Raw genomic sequence first — 19,809 nt, forward strand, 5'->3', positions numbered from 1 at the left:
GACTCGGAAAACGACCCGTCCCCAATTACTCTCTCCTCTCTCTTACCGATAGGAAAGCGTCTCTGGCCTAGTTAACTTAAACCGGTGACAAAAAAAAAAAAAAACCATTGTGTGAAAAATACATAAAACGGTCTGCGATTTTGCTTTCTCAAATCCCAAACGCACACTTGACATTCTTCCATCGTTTATTTACTTTTCTTATTTTCTATTTGAATGATTTTTTGATTACGGGAGAAATCAAAAAATTACGAGGAAAAGAAAAGAAAAGAAACCGAAATCACATTCCATGGCATTTCACATCGCTTGCCCAATTACATGGTTCGTCTCTGTACTCTATAGTCTCACCTAAAACCTCCTCGTCTGTAGTCTCACTTCTTTTGTTTTTCAATTTTGTAGCAAGCGGGTCTGCTGCTGCACTCTTGGGTTTCCTCAGAAGCTTCAGAGCGAGAAGGGGAAGAAAGATTTCTTGGAGGGGATTTTTAGGGTTGAGGAATTCTTGAACGATCCGTGGTCGGTAAGGGCTCGACAGAAAGGTACTGTTCAGGTTGCGGTTCCTCGAATTGTTTCTTCGGCTCCTCCGGTGGTGATTGCTATAGCTGATGGGGCTGCGGTTGGAGATGCGGATGGGGAGGAGATTTTGTCTGCTCAGAGAAAAAGAGTTGCGATGCAGAAGAAAGCGGTTGCTGCGTCGTTGGCCGCCGAGGATTATGCTTGGAGGTTTGAAACCGGAGCTTTGGCGGTGAGGTTCTTCAAATTGTTGACTTTAGCAAAAAATTCATATTGCTTTCTTTTCTTAAATATATATATTTTTTGATATCTTCTAGTTTTATGTGGAACTTATGTTCTATGGCAAATTGGCAATAGGGTAATTGATGGGCATTTTACGTTTAGTTATTATAGTTCCGTGTTTGAAGGAACTGGTTTTATTCCTCTTCAACCCTCCTATATGATTTTTACTTCTGTAGTAGCGGCAGTTTATTTTTTGTTGCTGTGACTGCTGTGTCAGTTGTGAATTGCAACGGGGGATTTATACTTCTGTTCTCATGTAATGCTTTTTTGATATTCACCCAAACATGTTATTATTAAAAAGGGATACTTGATGGGTTCTGTTTTCAGTTATGCTATCGGTTATGAGTAAGTTGGTAAAGGGGATAATGATATCAATTGGGTGGGTTATCAAATTACAACAAAACAAGTAGCATTGAAAGGAAAATTCTAAGTTGCTGATGGCCACTGTGAAATGGAGGTGAGATGTTTACTTTACCTTTGAACTCTGGGACTTCTGTAGTTTGAATATTTACTCTGGTGGAGGTCAAGATGAACTAACTTCCAGCAGATTTGCTTGATATATCTGGAGTCTCTGATGTACCATGGTGCAACCCCCCTATTCCCATGTGAGCCATATTGGACTTATGAGGTTTTTCACATTTGTTCACTATCATCGTCATGGTAAAAAATAAATGCCTATATGCCTTGTGTGCTTTTCTGAGCCAGGTGAGGTACAAAAAGTGATAAGGCACATTACCTGATTGATGATATGAACCTAGGATTCTTTCAAAGTGCAAGGCATGCACCTTGCCTTACCGCATTGCCATTCTTTGGGTCTCTTCTCTCTGCAAGTAGCTACATGCTTCATCTAAAGGTGGAAGAGGTGACCATCGCAAAATTTGCAGCTGGATTGGCTTATATTCCAAGTTTGGCCCGCCAAGTAGAATCAGAACACGTTCCTTCTCAGGTTCCTCTGTACCTTTGCTTCGTTCTTGGGGTTGGACAGTTAGAGGTCCCCATAGTGATCATACTCTTCCTAGAGAGCGTTAACTGAGTTATATTTAGAAATCGTCTTGTCACCTTGGTTCATTGTGAGGACCTTCTTGAGGAATTGTATCACCGAGTCACCCACTCAGTTTGATGTTCTAGAGAGACTATCCCAAATGTCCTGGCAGTTTCCTTTCTCATGTTCCGCCTACCAATCTCAGGTTTCGTGGAGAAAATCAACCAAGTCATAGTGGTTGAGTTCTCGATCTCCCATTTTAGATACATTGGATCACTTGAATCAGGAGCCTTAATGGTTCCAGTAATGTACCCTAGCTTCCCCTTACTTGACAGAGACAACTTCATTGAGTGAGCCCAATCCAAATAGTTGGTGTTATCTAACTTCACAATGGATGTAGGTGTTGGGATTCTCAAAGGGGCCATCAAAGTGGGGTTGGTACCGCTCGAACAATCAGTCGAAGCTTCCATCGGTCCATTGAACTCCGACATGATATGTAAACACGCGTAGAGAGTTGGTTTGATATCCAAACTAAATAGGAAGTAGACTCTACCCAAATTCTTCTTCCTAGTACTGAAAAAAATTCCAGCAAGAAGACCAATCATAGAAACTTGAAGAAAATTGTAAATTAGATGAAGAAGAAGAGAGGGAAAAGAGAGAGAGAGAGTCACAACCTTATGTTGAGACTCTCACGTCATTCAATATTTATAATAGTGACATGTGACATAACACTATTAAGGGCATAAAAATGAAATAAAGGATATAAAAGGAAAAATAATATCAAGTTACTGTTGCCGTGAACACTGCTCATGACACTGTTCACGTGAACAGTGTTGTGAACCCCTCAATCAATATTTCTAACACTCCCCCTCAAGCTAGAGCATAGATGTTAATAATTCCTAGCTTATTACAAATATAATCAACTCTACCACTTCCAAGAGAGTTAATAAAAACATCTGCAAGTTGTTCTCTTGTGTGAATAGATTTGTAGAGATAACTCTTGGCTGTAGCTTTTCTCGAAAAATGGCAATCGACCTTAATATATTTCGGTCTCTTGTGGAACACTGGATTTGATGCAATATACCACAACTGTATAGGAGATGCATTCTCAAACCCCTAGCTCAGCCAACAGTTGCTTCACCCACATTAACTCACAGGTGACATGTGCCATGGTTCGATACTCGGACTCTACACTAGACCTAGCCACAACAGTCTGCTTCTTACTCTTCCAAGACACAAGGCTTCCTCCAATAAAAGTACAATACCCAGTAGTTGATCGCCTATCAATAGGAGATCTAGCTCAGTCAACATTACAAAAACCTTCAATACGTCTATGTCCATGATCACAATATAACATACCACGATTTGGAGTTTTTCTGAGATGCCTTAGAATACGAACTATGGCATCCCAATGAGATGTGCGAGGAGAGGACATTAACCGACTCACAACATTGACAGGAAAGGCAATATCAGGTTGAGTCACAGTCAGATAAAAGGTCACTACTGTCAGCTGAAAGTTTTATATTTGGATCCATAGGAGTGTCCAAGAGGCTTGGACCCCAACATCCAGTCTCTGTAAGCAAACCTAGAATATGCTTCCTCTGAGAAATACCTTTCCTTGACTGAGAAACTTTAATACCCAAAAAGTATTTTAACCTTCCCAAATCCTTAGTTTGAAACATTTGTTGCAGGGGAACTTCAAGCACTGGATACCCTCAACATCATCTCCCGTGTTAACAATGTCCTCAACATAAACAACAAGGAATATCCTTCCCACACTATATTGCATATAGAAAACTGAGTGATCACTGTCACATCTCGACAGTCCAAGCTCAAGAACCACATCAGTAAATCTGCCAAACCATGCCCAAGGAGATTGCTTCAAACCGTACAAGGACTTCTTGAGCTTGCACACCATCCCTGACTCCTCCTGAGCCACAAACCCTAGAGATTGCTCCATATAAACTTCCTCATGTAGATCGCCATGAAGAAACACGTTCTTTATATCAAGCTGATATAACGGCCAATGATGAGAACCTACAAGAGATATCAGAATACAAACCGATGCAAGTTTGGCAACAGGTGCACATAGTGACTCCATAGACCTGGATACCCTTTGACAACCAACCTTGCCTTCAACCGAGCAAGGGAATCATCAGGATTGACCTTAACCACATACACTCAATGACAACCAATAACAAACTTACCAGGAGGTAAGGGGACAAGATCCTAAGTTTGCTTTTGCTTGAAGACCAATAATTCTTCCTTTATAGCTGTCCACCAGCCAGGACTAGACAATGCCTCTGCAACAGACTTAATGTAGAGATTTGAGAACCAGAATCAAAGAAGAGGAAAGAAGAGAAACACAAAGGAATTGGGGAGTAAGGCTTGTGTGATTGATTGTTCGATGAATCAAAATCTACCGTCAACCACTCTCTTTATATTAATTATGAAATAATTACATACTTTGAGTATGACTATAAGACAGAATATGAGTAGGACTCTAAAGCCTAATCATAATAGGGAACTTACTTAGACTAGGAAACTAATTCTTCCTAACTCACTTAGATTAGGACTCATCCCACGATGGGGACACGCCCTATCATGGACTCATATTCAACACTCCTCCTCAAGCTGGAGTATACATGTATCTAAAGAAAGCTCCAGCTTGGGCCGTTGAGAATAGAAAATCAAATGCATCATTAGTCTTGTAGGTTCCAATGAACAATGGGAACTTCAATCAACCACCGTAGAGCAATATCAACTCAGGCACATCAACATCAACAACATCAATAGATAAAAAGGTCGTGTCGAACCATCAGCAATGAACAAAATGGACTATAAATAATCACCAACATGTGTAGTACTTGATCTTCAATGTCTGAGGAAGACTCAATCTCCAAAAGGAAGAACAAAAAATCGCAGAAACGGTGAATATCATCAACCACAATCTGAAATACCATAGCAGCAGAAAGGTAACAATTTAAATGATCTCCTATAATTGCGGAACTTGATTTCCTATAGGGGAAGACAAGATCTTCAATATAAGGGAAGAACTCGATCTTTAAAGAAAGAAATCAATTCAATCGCACAAGGTGGGTAACCAATCTTCAGAAACACCAATCATGCTTTAGCAGAGGTGAAGATGGAGGGCAGCAACTTAGATCCTTAAGAGATCACCTCATCTTAAGATATCACTTCATTAATGTTGCCTTTCAGAAGCTAAATCTATTACTGATTACATGAGCTATTAAATAGTCTTCACTGATAAAAATCTCCAATTGATGAATTGTGCAGAGCAGATAAAATCTCCAATCTCCCCCTCATATGTAACATTACACATGAACAAATAATTCCAATAGTCAGCATCCCAAAAAATCTCTTAACCAAGAGCATTAAATAATTTCCAACACTCTCTCACGGTAGCAAGGCTGAACAAACAATCTCTAATTACCATGAAACGTCAATACCAATAACATTGTCAATCCCAAAGATGTGATTTTGGGCCCACAAAAATGGCACATGTATATGCCCAATGGCAATTATGTAATTACTTCATGCAATCCCCAATTGATACGGAAACTGGGTTAAGATACCCAATTGGGTTTAGTATAGACCCATCCAAGTCCATAATAGGCAATGACAAGAGGGGAATGGCAGAACCGTAATTAAATAAAATGCCCAAGAGGATACTTGGTAGGTAGAAAAGGCATTGGGATAGGAAAATGTGTAATAGTAAAGGAAATTTGGTAATATCTCAAGTGTCCATAGATGGGTGGCAATCTTGTAATAAATCAGAATTTTCAAGGACTCACTAGGTAAGTAAAGGGAATTGGATATGGAGGGACTATAAATATCTCAATGATAAAAAAGGAATGGCATGGCTGTAATTTAGATAAAATGCAATTGTTAACACAAGCTAAGGCCAAAGGGTAAACCAGGAGGGGAAATAATTCAATGGCAATGTGTAAATAAGAGGGTAAAGGAGGGGCAAGAGTAATTTCAGAATAACAAAACAAGTAAGGTCTTAAAAGGGAGTAACGTGAGTCAAGAAGTAGTTTTGGAAGCAACTAAGGAGAGGGTAGAATATAGAAAGTCAATTAATAAATTAAATAAAAAGGAAAGAGAGATCTCAATTCTCCTGCAACCAGTAAGGCAAGGGAGAGCTTCCTCACAAAATCAGCGATAGCATCTTCGAAATCGAGAAATTTCTGGCTTAATTTGAGAAGCAACGTAGCCTTTTCTTCGATTGAACAAAACCCTTTGGCCACGATTCACTCTTGGTACTGTTGGAATAGGGCTCATGACTCTTAAAAAAGGTGGCAACCATGGAGGGAGGGACTGGCGGTAACCAAGGCTGCAGGGGTAGGCAGTAGCAAATCGAAGCAAGGACTTATCTTCACCCTCGAAGCACACATCTACACTGGAACCAGATGCAAATCGACACTCCAACGTCAAATCTCGCAAGCAAGAGCAAGGGAACTCAATAGTAGATGCAAATAAACTTCACTGGATATATAGACTCAACGATTAGACAGTCCAGCGAAGAAACCAGTACATAGAACTGTTACAATGCATCCAGAACTTCAGAACTTAGACCACCAAACGATGGTAGCAAACAAATCAGGAAACGAACAAAATACGAAACCTTTTTTCTTTTTTTTTCCAGCAACACTAATTGATGTTGGTAAAAATGCCACTCCCTCGGGTCATCCCTTGGCCGAGTCGACCCCTTGGGTCATCCCTGGCCGAGACGACCCCTTGGGTCATCCTTGGCCTAGCCGACCATCCAAGTCATCTCTGGGAAACCCGACCCCTTGGCTCATCCTTAGCCGAGCCGACCATCCAGGTCATCCTTGGCCGAGCCGACCCCTTGGCTCATCCTTGGATCGCCTTCCTAAGGAGTTTGATTGGACCCTGGCGTTTGCGTGGACAATTCCAAGGATCACTTATTTCCAGCTCAGCAGATCTTATCACCAGATTAGCAAATCTTATTGTTAGGAGTATCCTAACAAATAAGGTAACAGTTACCTAATGAGATTCTTCCAATAGTCATCCTAACAAGAGTGAACTACTTGCCAAAATATGACTCTTCTCAGCCACCTCTCTTCATTCACTGCTTATAAATATCAAGGTAAACCCCCGAAAAAGGGGATTGATCGTTTCATAATAAACTCTCTTGAGTATCTGTTGTTGAAGAAATCTGACTAAGGCATCAGAGGGTCTCCTGTCGGGTCAGCCCAACTCTCCTTTGTTGGCTCTTCTATGCAGGTCTAGCGTGGAGTATCAAGTCTTGCAAGGAAGATCACCCGGTCAATTTTTACCACAACACTAATCAGACACCGGTTACTCTAATTTCTTCTTCATGGCTCTAATACCATGTAGAGAGATTTGAGAACCAGAATCCAAGAAGAGGAAAGAAGAGAAAGACAAAGGAATTGGGAAGTAAGGCTTGTGCAATTGATTGTTTGATGAATCACGATCTACTGCCAGCCACTCTCTTTATATTAATTATGAAATAATTATATGCTGAGTACGACTCTAAAGAGATAATATGAGCAGGACTCTAAAGCCTAATCATAATAGGGAACTTACTTAGACTAGGAAACTAACTCTTCCTAACTCACTTAGATTAGGACACATTCCACAATGGGGACACTCTCCCTATCGTGGACTCACATTCCAACACTTAGGAATAGGATGACTAGAAATAGAAAGACAAGAATGAAAAGAATGTGATAAACGAAAATAGGAAACAAAATTAGAAATGGGATGTTGGGTGCAAACCCTAACACTCTTACACTGAGCAATGGGAAGATCAAAATCAGATATAGGGATACTTGACTCAGGATCTGCAGACGAAGATGATGAGGCAGGCACTGTAGAAGCAGGGGGTGCTGGATCTTCCTGACGACGACGAGTATAAACTTGGACAGTTGGTGGAGGAATTGGTGGGGTTGCAATAGTTGGAACCTGTGGAACTGAGTGATGAACAATATAAATGGGAAGATCATCATTCAACTCAGACATAACGAACAAATCATCTAGATAAGAGGTGGACTCAAAGAAAAATACATATATTTCGGTAGTCCAGGAGAGTAGCATTTTATATCCATTTTGGGCACGTTAGTAACCTAGAAAGATACATTTAAGAGCTCTAGGATCCAACTTGGATAACCTTAGACGATGATCACGAGTAAAACAAACACAACCAAAAACACGTGAAAGGAGAACAAACAAAGGATCAGAAGGAAACAGCAAAGAATAAGGAATACCACCACACAAAATGAAAGAAGGCATGCGATTAATAAAATAATATGCGGTCAAAACAGATTTAGCCCAAAAAAACTTAGCCACCTTCATTTCAAACATAAGGGATCAAACAACTTCCATCTGATGTTTGTTCTTCCTTTCAACAACACCGTTTTGTTGAGGGGGGTGTCTGAACAGGAAGACTGATGAACTATACCACGTTCAGCCATTAACTTAGAAAATGGACAAGAAAAATGTTCATTGGCATTATCACTGTGTAAGATTTTAATAGACAAGCCAAATTGAGTCTGAATTTCAGCAACAAAAGCACAAAAATGGAAAACAACTATTAACGGTACTTCATTAAATAAATCCAAGTAACGTTGGAATAGTCATCAACAAAAGTAATAAAATATTTAAAACCCAACTTATATGTGATAGGACAAGGACCCCCATACATCAGAATGAACTAAAGAAAAAGGGTGCGCAGATTGTTTATTGACTCGAGGGATATAATTGACACGATGAAGCTTCCCAAACTAGCAAGACTCACACTCTAAATTAGAAAGGGAACTAAAATGAGGATCAAGCTGTTGTAGACTCTGCAAAGATGAATGACCCGGGCGGCAGTGAACTTGACGAGGAGACAGAAAACTTGAACAAGCAATTGGAGGAGAATCATCTTCAAGAAGATACAGCCCCCCCGATTCACGTCCTCTACCAATCATTTTCTTCATTATAAGATCCTGAAAAACACAAGAATCAGAATGAAAGGTTATAAAACAATTGTAAGCACGTGTAAGTTTGCTTACAGATAAAATATTAAAAGGAAACTGTGGCTAATGAATGATTGACGATAAGGACAAAGAAGAATTAGGATGAGCTGTCCCAATCCCATTAACCTGAACCAGAGAACCATTAGCTAAAGTGACATTGGAAGACGATTTCTGAAAGGAGGAAAATATACTTGAAACACTAGACATGTGATCTGAAGCACCTAAATCAATGATCTAGGGATGAGAAGAGGATAGGCATGCAGTGGCATTACCTGTCTGGACAAAAGTAGCATTGGAGGACTGAGAAGCCTGAAACTAATTGTATTGGAAAAATTCTTTGTCTGCCATCAACTCATCATAGCCGCCTTACCCTCAGATGATCCAGGAGGAGTGGTGGGCTCAGTGTTTGCTATTGAATTAGCAAATTGCCTCTAAGAAGGTTTGCCATGAAGTTTCCAACAAAAACGTTGGATATGCCCTGGTTTTGCCACGAAGATGGCATGTCCGTACTGTTCTTGAGTTGTCTGAGGATGTGGAATTACTAGTAGCTTGCTCTTTTTTGCTATTTCCACTGCCAGTACCACGTGTATTACCACGACCAGTCTTCTGAGACACAAGAGTTGAGCTGTCCACATGTGTAGAATCATGAGTACTCTCACGAGATACACGTAAGACACGAGAGAAAGTATCCGTGAGAGATACCACCTTGTCTCCCCCAAGTATCTTAGACGAACGAAGTCATACTTTGTTCCAAGACGACCCAAAAAACCCATAATTGCAAGCTACTCCCTCTAGTTCTGCATCTGCTGCACGTCACCACTAATAGGAAGTAGAGAATTCAATTCTTCATACATTCTTAAAATCACAAAATATTGGGTCGACAGACGACCCTCCCGATCAACTCGATAAAAGTCCTGAGATAACTCATAGATGCGGGAGAGATTGTTTTTTCTAGAGTACAGAACATTCAGATATTTCCATAACTCCTTCACAGTATCAGTTTGGGTGACAAGATCGACAATTGAATTCTCCATAGAATTCAAAAGCTGCCGCAAAATTCATGCATCAACAGTATTCCATGCAGTATTTGCAACAGGCTTCGTCTTCGTAAGATGATCTTGTTGATCACAATCAGTCAGAACCAACTGCACAATTTTCTTCTATTATTGAAAATTGATAGACCCTGCAAGTTTCTTTTCTATGATTCTATGAGAGGATGAAGATACCTCAACCACTACACTCTTTGCTTTAGCCATTGATGCAAAGAAAACAACAAGCAATTGTCCACAAAACCCTGCAAAAAGTCAATCTCAAGAACCCTGCTCCAGAGAAAAATTGATCCACTAGAGATTGATCCTACAACCAATCAATCCCAACAAAGTAACCCTTCAACAGAGATTAATCGATCTCCCAAAACCCTGACAAAGCCAATCCACAAAATACCTGGCCAAAGTCTATTTTCCGCAGAACCTTGACAAAAATTGATTTTGACAACCCTGACAAAATCAATTTCTCCAAAAGATTGAACTTTGGACTTCAATCTCTAATCCACAAATCACAAATCACATATGAGACATAGTTCTTAAAGCTGGTCATGAAATAGTCTATAAAAGTTACCAAAAAACAGCATAGGGTGTTGTGCCCCTTTCAAAGAGAAATAAAAAGAAACTTCAAAACAAGATTCTTGATGGGTTTTTTTTTTTGCTGAATAAATAATTCATTACCAAGAAGAGAAGAATATACAAGGGAAAAAAAGGGGGGGGGGAATGCCAAGGTCAGCAAGACCAGGGCAATTACAGACTACTGCACCTAGTCAAACATCTGCAACTACTAAAGCTAAGAGAAAATACAAAAACCACAACAAAGACCAGCAACAACAAAAGGCGGGGGAGGGGAGGCCAAAACCCAGGATGACATCAGCTGGGATGGAGGAAATCAACCTGTAGGTTCCAGGAAGAGATGATGTGGGAATTTCTGGGGGTATTGTGGATTGGCCGATTTTGAAGGGAAGAGGATTTGGATTTAACATCAAAGTAGATAGCTTTTCAAATCTTATCCGGAGAACGGGATTTGGGAGTCTATCTACAGATGTTACTCTCCATCCGGAGGTCGTTGATAGTAGCGCAAAATGCCAATTTGCCAATAGTGTCACAGATGGTGGAACCAGAGAAGTTCATATCATTCCAATTCCATTCCCTATTAAAAGGAAGAATGGATCTTCTATGCCGCCATCATTTGGAAAGAACAAACTTCTAGATGTGGGAAGAGAAAGGGCAGGCGAAGAAGAGGTGGGGGATGTCTTCAGTACCCTGGGGACAGAGGCAACAAGCAGGGTTGGCAGGGATATGCCGATGAATGAGAAAAGATTGGGTGGGAAGGCAATTGGATAGACAATGCCATAGAAAGAAGCTGTGGCTGGGAATGTGGTTTTTGAACCACACAACCTTCTGCCAAGGGACTGAATGGGAATGAGTACATATGAGAGACCAAGCTGAGGTGGAGGTAAAGGTTCCATTAGAGGAGCGGAGCCAAAGACATTTGTCATCTTTGCCTCTATGGCCAGGAGGAAGAGGGGGAAGGTTAGACCAGTGGTCAAACAGGGGAGGGGGGAAGGGGGAAGGGGGGAAGGGGGGAAGGGGGAGGGGACCAACCAGTGGCGGAGAGGATGGAAGAGATGGCGGCATTCGGGGGAAGGCCGGAGGAGTAAATAATTCTGGGAGAGATAAGGAGAGAGAATGCCAGAAGGGTGCTGGGGGTCCTTCTAGAGGGAGATAGACTGACCATTACCAATTGCGAAGGAGATGGCCGGGAGGGCAACCGATCGATGCTCAAGAATTTTTCGCCAGATCCAGGAGGCATTTGGAATGAAAGGAGCGGTCCAGAGGGAATTAGATTTGAGCAATCCCGAGTAGATCCAGTTAACCCAAATGCTTTTGTGCTTGGACACAATCTTCCAAATGAGCTTGAGTATGCCAACAGAGTTGGTGGTTTTGATTCTTCTAATCTCTAGACCACCTTCGGCTTTAGGAAGTCATACCTTTTCCCAGCTTAAGGGTCTAAGGAAATTAAAAGAGTCAGATCCTTTCCAAAGAAAGGAACACAGGAGACTCATAGGATTTGATGGTGGAAGCAGGAAGGGCATAAGTACCAGACCAATAGAGGTACATTGACTGGAGAACCGATCTAATCAGAGTAAGGCGACCCGCATAGGAGAGAAGCTTACCTTTCCAGAGCTAGAGCCTTTTCCTAAGGTTATCCAGCATGGGGGCACAATGGTGAGCTGAGAGCCTGAAGGAAATCAAGAGAAGACCCAAATATTTCACAGGCAAGGATTCAAGTGGAATACCATAGAGCTCAGAGAGGGAGACCTAGACATCAAGCGAGACACCCGAAATGAAGATATTGGACTTGAGGAGGTTAATGTTGAGTCTGGAGAAGGATTCAAAGGATTGAAGGGTGGACATGATGGAAGAAATAGAGAGAGGGTCAGTAATGCAGGAGTAGATTACAAGAAACTACCCCAGTAATTTATAACCCCAAACAATACAAATAGGATCAGAAAACAAAGAAATAAGACCATCAAATAAACCCCCAAGGATACAATACCCATATAGGAGTAAAACCAGCCCAAAACACAACCCGATAGGAGAAAGACCTGCTATAGAGCTGGAGAGAGAGAGGTGCGGCCAGGTCTGTAGGAGTCCGATTGAGCTGCACTCTTGAGCGTAGATAGTCCCTAGGGAGGGTACAAAAACCCCCAAAGTTGAGAGGATTCTGACGGCTGGTTGTGAAGTTATAAGCTTTCTTGATTTTTTGACCTAGGAGAAATAATCGCAGGCTTCAGGAGAGAGAATCAAATCTGGTTTGTAACTTGGACAGATCTGAACTTTTGAATACTCACAACAGTCATATACTTCAACAGAAGTAACTTTAGGATAAAATAGAAAGTTTTAAACAAGAAGAAGCAAAGGGAAAAGTGGGGGAGGAGCGGCTGTCTCGGCCTGGGCTTCTCACCCACAGCTATCCCGGTTGTTCTAAGTAATTGACTGCAATTATTCTTTATTCAAATATGAAATTATGAATACATCGGCTCCTCTATTTATAGAGGGTAGAATAGCAATCAAACTACTACTAGGAGCTAGTTTCCCAATAGGACTAGACACTCTTACTTCAACTAGGAGCTAGTTTCCCAATAGGACTAGACGCTCCTACTACAATTAAGAATTCAAAATTGGACTAGGAATAATAAACCTATGTGGAAAACAAATAGAGTCCTAAGACAATTTGGACTCGACATACCACTTACTAAACTCAATGGGCCCAATGGCCCACTAATTAATTAAAAACAACTATTAATTATTCCCCTAGCCGATGGGCCCAATTGGCCCTTATTTGTACTTAGCCACTCAGGTGGACCAAGTAGGGGTTCGGTTGGCTTCTTGGCTGGACCCTAGCCACTCAGGTGGACTAAGGCTCGACCCTTCTTCCTTTCATATTTCCTTGCATAATGTGGATCTACATCAGTCAGCCTTAGAGAAAATCATGATGTCATCCGCGAATGCCAAATGGGTGAGGAGGAGGGATTTACATTTTAGAATAGGGGAAATGAGGTGGAGATTAGTGGCAGATTGGATGGATCGAGATAGGACTTCCAAGGAGATGGAGAAAAGCAATGGGGAAAGGGGGTAACCTTGGCTGATGCCATGACCCGAGGGAAAGTACCCTGCCGGGCTCCCATTCACCAGAACGGAGAAACGGGGGGAGGAAATGCAGAACTGGTTCCAGTGAACAAAGGATGGAGGGAAGCCCATTTGAAGCAGCACATTAGAAATGAAGTCCCAGCTAATGGTGTTAAAAGCTTTGTGGATGTCAATCATGAGAAGAGCCGTAGAGGTAAGGGATTTGAGGTCGAAACCGCGGACAATCTCATGACAGAGCATAATGTTATCAGAGATACTCCTACCAGTAATAAAGGCCGATTGATTGGGATTGATAAGGGAGTCAATGACTTTCTGGATCCTGTTGGCAAGGATTTTTGCAATGAACTTGTACAGGAGGTTGCATAGGGAAATGGGCATAAAGTCATTCATGGAAACCGGACCTTCCTTTTTGGGGATGAGACAGAGGAAGGTATGGTTTATTCCCTCAATTTGACTTGGATTAAGGAAGAAACTCCTCACAGCATAGATGAGATCATTTTTTATTGTACTCCAGTAGGCAGAAAAGAAGCTCATACTGAAGCCATCAGGGCCCGGTGCTTTGTTGGACTTGTGAGAAAGAATGGCCGAGATGATTTCTTCCTTACAGACACTCGCCCTTGATTGAAGAAGGAACTTGTGTTGATGAGAACTTGTAATAATTGTATCAGTCCCTAAGGATCTTGCTCTGATACCATGTAGATTAGAAAAAGAAGAAGAAGAAGAAAAGGGAAAAGAGAGAGAGGAGAGATGATTGTAACCTTTGGGGTTGAGATTCCCACTTCATTCAATATTTATAATAGTGACGTGAAATAACCCTACTAAGGGCATAAAAGGAAATAAAGGAGATAAAAAGGAAAAATAATATTAAGTTACTGTTCACACGAACAGTACTTGTGAACATTGTTCACGACACAGTTCACGTGAACAATGCTGTGAACCCCTTAATCAATACTTCTAACAAAAATCAAATCACATACACCTTTCACGATGAAGCTACATCCCATAACAACAAATAAGTCTCAAATGATGCAACTCATCAACAATAACTACACAACACCAAACATTTCAGACAATACAAAGGTAAAAACCCCAAATTGGCGGTACCTGTGAGATTTTGAAAGAATGAGTTGTGCTCCAATAGCACGTCACTTCAGCAACCAAGACCATGGAGAGTTGAAAGCTACCCCTGGCAATTCTAGCAAGCCTAGCCCCACTCCCTAAGGTTGCTCGATGAAATAGAAAGACGAACGTGAAGAAAAAGCTGGCGGTAACAGTGTATATGCTTTTTGTTTCTTCAAATGGCCTTCACAACCTCCAATCTTCTTCTATTAGTTCATCTAGTTTGATGAGAGGACTCCATTAGATCTTCTAAGTGTGTTTTCTAATATGGTATAATCTCTATTATTTTCTTCTAATCTTCTAGGGTTCCAAAGAGAGGTACAAAGGATGTGAAAGCTTGGTTGTCTATCAAACCAAGCTTTGATGCCAAGTTGGAAGTAGTGCAAGGATTGATAAAAGAGAAAAGAGGAGGGGGTGAGTGCTGATAAGAGGAGAAGAGAGAAAGGAGTGTGTAGCCAGATGTGGGAGAGAATGGATCTCTCCCCTATATTGATTACTAACATTGTTTTTAAACATGACAAACCCAAGCCACACAAAATCCTTTCCCATGGTGGATTAACAGTCTAATAATTATTCACTAAAAAAAAGAAGAAAAATATCTAATCATAGGTCTTTCCCTGTGCAATCAACCCAACCGGTACAAACAACTATATCTGAAGCGTCAACTATTCTTTTTCCTAAATTTGACTTTATCATTTTGATTACTGTATCTGTTACTGATCCTAATCTCAATATGTGTGGCTGGGCAAACTGATGCGGATGCACACCCATGGACAAACTCATTTGGGTATCTAGATAGAGATGAATTGAATCCAATATGGGTCTTTGACTAGTAGGATCTTTTAGGATTTTATTTCCATTTTCATGCAATCTTTTATTTTTGGTAGCTTAAGTAAGAGAGGGCTATTAGGATTTAGTTTCTAATTAATTTTAGTTTCCAAATTAGAGTAGATTTCCTTTTAATGTTGGCTTTCTTTTCTATTTAGATACATGTAACCAAACAAGTAGAGATTAGATTGAAGAGTGAAGCTATGAGTTGAATATTGTGGTGTGTGATTTCTTTCCCCCCCCCTTCTTGTGCAATCATCTCTCTCCCCTGCAACTCTGAGTTCCATCTCAGGTAGTCTCTCCATTCCCCTATATGCCCTCTATCACAAACTGTTTCCTACTTAATGGGGAATGTATCTCATTCACAACTGAGTGACCGACTACTTGATGACAGGGAAATCCATCGAAGCGTCCACTAGGGGCCTCCTCCTGGGAGTCAAACAAGCGCAAGTGAATGGTTGGAGCGTAAAGGAAGTGTGGAGTAATTCTGAAGACCTTGAACATCTGTTTTTTGACCTAACAACCACCTTATGGCCTTGGAGCATAGTCCCTCTCTTTCTCGATGTCTATAACATTCTCCCCACTCTCTCTTTTTGACTTAGGCCTACGAATGATGTGGTTGTTTTTTTGGCTAGATTTGCATATATGCCTAATGTTAGGAAAACTAATTTGTCTTTCTGTAACCTGGATAATGATGTACTTATTTTTCTCCTTTATTGATTTTGTTCTCTTTCCAAAAAAAAAAAAAAAAAAAAGTGGTATCAGGAATTACATACACCTCTGATGTAGATAAATCACTTGGGCTTATTTTATTGCAAATAAGCCTTCCGTTGTGCTATGTTTGTGTTGGGCCTTTGATCCTATGAGTTTTCTTTGAAATGGGCCACTTTAATGGGCCTAAATTATGGGTATAAGGTAGGAAAACGAGATTTAATTCATTAGTTTAGTTAGTTGCTATTTAATTTAATAAAGGCCCATTAGACCATTGATCGGTTGTAAAGTCCTATATGGACTATTAGTTAGTTAGTTCTACTTCATGTTGGAGTCATAAAGTCAAGTCCTAGTCCTATTTTGAATTCCTAGCTGTAGATCTGTAGTAGGAGTATTTAGTCCTATTGGGAAACTGGCTCCTAGGTGTAGTAAGAGTGTCTAGTCTTATTGGGAAACTAGCTCCTAGTAGTAGTTTGATTGCTATTCTGCCCTCTATAAATGGAGGAACTTATGTACTTATAATGGCAGATTTGAGTGAATGAATTATTGAATGATTACTCTTTAGCTAAAAAAACTGTTATTGAGAGATGAGATGCCTAAACCTTTGAGGGGTGTGATACCTAAAACCTGAGGGGTGATGCCCATTCCTGTATTATTTTTCACCCTTCTCAACCTTCCATCGATTCTTCTTTTTCTATTTTTATTTTTCTGTTTATTGTTATTAGAAGTTCAAACTTGTTAAAGCATACAAAATCAAAATCAGAATCAGATAGCCAAAGAGTTCTTGTTCTTGAAGCCAGTCGACCCTCATTGCTGCCCAAGTTTGAGATATGATTTGCAGATCCTTTGGAGGACTGGTTCTATACTCTAAGAAGATCAATCGATCCTCTCTTGAAGGTTATCTGAAGAAGACATGCAGGAAATTGCTGTTCCTGCAGAATTCTTCACATTCTCTCTCCTAGGTCTGAAAATCAAGAGAGCGCATAACTCCATAACCAGCCGTTAGAAGCGCTTCATATTTGGGGGTTTTTGTACCCTCCATAGGGACTATCTACACCAAAAAGTGCAGCTCAATCGGACTCTCACAGACCTGGCCGCACCTTTCTCTCTCTAGCTCTATAGGTCTTTCTCTCTCCTATCGGGTTGGGTTTTGGGTTGGTTTTGCTCCTATATGGGTATTGTATCCTTGGGGGTTTATTTGATGGTATTATTTTTTTGTTTCTTGCTCCTATTTGTATTGTTTGGGGTTATAAACTGTGGAGTTAATTACTTGTAATCTACCTCCCTAGAGAGGTAAAAGGTAAAAAATAAAAGTGCCATACAAGACTACAAAATAATAAACCGGTGTCCAAAGTACTCTCATTACATAAACTCTAATAGGTGGATGAAGTGGAGGGGTGCGTCCGGAGTGGTGTGTGATACTGGGATAAACATATTTCTTTTTAAATTTTCAAATGAAAAATTTATAGAACAATTATATGACTAGAAATGATGTATTGAGATGAATGCTGGGCTGTAAATAAACAACAAATAAACAAACTTAGTGTAGTTGAAATGAGGATGTTGTGATGGATGAATGGTAGAACTAGAATAGATAAAATAAGAAATGAACAAATTATAGCTAATTTAGGAGTAGTTTCGATACATTGTAAGTTGTTAGAAAGTAAAAGGCTTGGAAATATGCAATGGAAGCCTTTGAATGGTTCAGTATGGAGGGGTGATTTGATTCAGACTGAAGGAGCTACGGATAGGCCTAAAATAACTCTAGGAGAAGTGGCGAGGAAGGATGTGCATAGCTTAGGGCTAGTAACAAGTATGACTTTGTATATAGCTGACTGGAGACCAAGGATCCATGTAGCCGATCCCATTTGGCTGGGATAAGGCTGCATTGAGTTGTGTCCATATCATCCTAAATGAATTGGAAAGTATATGTATGTTTGGGTGCTGTGTTCTCATTTTGTTGCTGACTCCTGTTATTTCTTTCTTGTTATCCCCCTTCAAGACACCCTTCAAATGAATTTTGATTACTGGAACTTCAGAAAAGCTGAGTAAAAACTTCTTCTGTCATGTTCCATGATTCACTTAATTGTTTTGCTTTATTAATATTGATTTTTTCCCTTTTCAGGGTGCTTCTAAAGAAGCAGTTCAAGATATTGTTGGAGAAGAACTTGGTTCTTCAACCATCAACATAATGTGTCGATTATGCTTTTGTGGTGAAAACGAAGGAAGTGAGAGAGCAGTGAGGATGCTTCCATGCAAAATTTGTGGCAAGAAGTATCATAGGAACTGCCTGAAAAATTGGGCCCAGTATAGAGGTCCCTTCTCTACCCTTGATCTTTGCCAGCTTTACTGTATATAATTCAGTTTACTTATGCTGAAGTAAACTTTTTCATATGGGATTCTGTTTCAGATTTATTTCATTGGAGTTCATGGGCCTGCCCCTCTTGCCGAACTTGTGAGGTAATAGTTGTGTTAATGTCTTTCATATGTGGGAAATTTAATTGATCTATGCTGGCATTATGTGAAATGAATTCTTATTTGCACAAGTTCTATTTCCGAATCTTGGTTGAAAGGGACTTATTCAGGTTTTTATACTTGGGTTATCTTTGAAAATTGGATTGGACCTTGTTCTTTCGAGAGTTTATGATAGAGTATTCTAGGAGATTGCAGACAGTAAGGTACGAATGTTGCCACCTGATTGTCAAGTGGTCGACATAGCCTCTTGACATTCTCGGGGTAAGGCTGCGTAGTTCTCGTCCCCTTGGACCTCGCACATGTGGGAGCCTTGTGCACTGGGTAAACCCTTTTTTTTTTTGTGGAAAATTGTCATTACTTAGATGTCTAATCCTTTTAAGGAGCCTACGAGATTTGTATCTCTCATTAGGTTCAGTGGGCACCTTGCTTCTAGGTTGGACTGTACATTTCAATGGAATCCTCTGAAAGTTCAGACTTGGCCAAGCCGAGAGTTCTTTGGCCTTGGTCATGTTATGGGAATGATATTCCTTTGATTATAGTCTATAGAATGGGTTGTTACCCTTTGTTGTTGTTGTTTTGGTATACTAGTTGTGGCTTTGCCTCTTTTTGGAGGCTTTGTGTATCTCTTTTACATTGTCTTATCAGTAAGTTATTATTTACCCGAAAAGAAAAAAATTACGGTTGAAAATTCATGTATGGAAAAGAAGTTTAGAGGAGCCATATGGACTCCAATTAGTTATTACTCTTTCTTGGTTAACTAAGGTGGTTTTTTCTTTCTTTCTTTCTTTCTTTTTTTTTTTTTTTGGGTTTTAAAAAAAAAAAAAAATACCATTATACAAATTTAAGGGTGACTGGGCATTACCTAAAATTAGAAGTGATACGATCTGGAGAATAGGGTTGAGATATTAGAATTTGGTTGAGAGTTTTAAAGATCAAACAATAGCACAGTAACAAGCATAGCAAGAACTCTACTCACTAGGATTCCTATAGTTTTCCTTGAATCCGCAACCAATGAGTCATCATATCCCCCACTGGTTCAACATGAAGAGTATCCAAGTGCAAAAGTAGTTCTCTCCCCTCCCCCCCCCAAAAAAAAAAAAAAGAGATTTTCAAATGTAATAGTTGCAAGGATTTATATTTCATCTCACACAATTTTTAGATTTGCCTTATTCTTATT

The 19,809-nt window shown here is 40.2% G+C and overlaps 1 protein-coding gene across 1 annotated transcript in view; it reads left to right on the plus strand.

Moving 5' to 3' along the window:
• Positions 1-93: 93 nt before the first annotated feature.
• The window catches only part of LOC122061172 (histone-lysine N-methyltransferase 2C-like), a gene marked incomplete at its 3' end in the record, with an annotated part of 27,729 nt that continues 8,013 nt past the window's right edge, over positions 94-19,809 (plus strand). The window contains 4 exon segments of the mRNA XM_042624377.1: positions 94-318; positions 397-739; positions 18,283-18,472; positions 18,568-18,617. Coding sequence (XP_042480311.1) covers positions 287-318; positions 397-739; positions 18,283-18,472; positions 18,568-18,617 — 615 coding nt within the window.

Source organism: Macadamia integrifolia, chromosome 14, assembly GCF_013358625.1.
Source record: "Macadamia integrifolia cultivar HAES 741 chromosome 14, SCU_Mint_v3, whole genome shotgun sequence".
Lineage (NCBI taxonomy): Eukaryota > Viridiplantae > Streptophyta > Magnoliopsida > Proteales > Proteaceae > Macadamia > Macadamia integrifolia.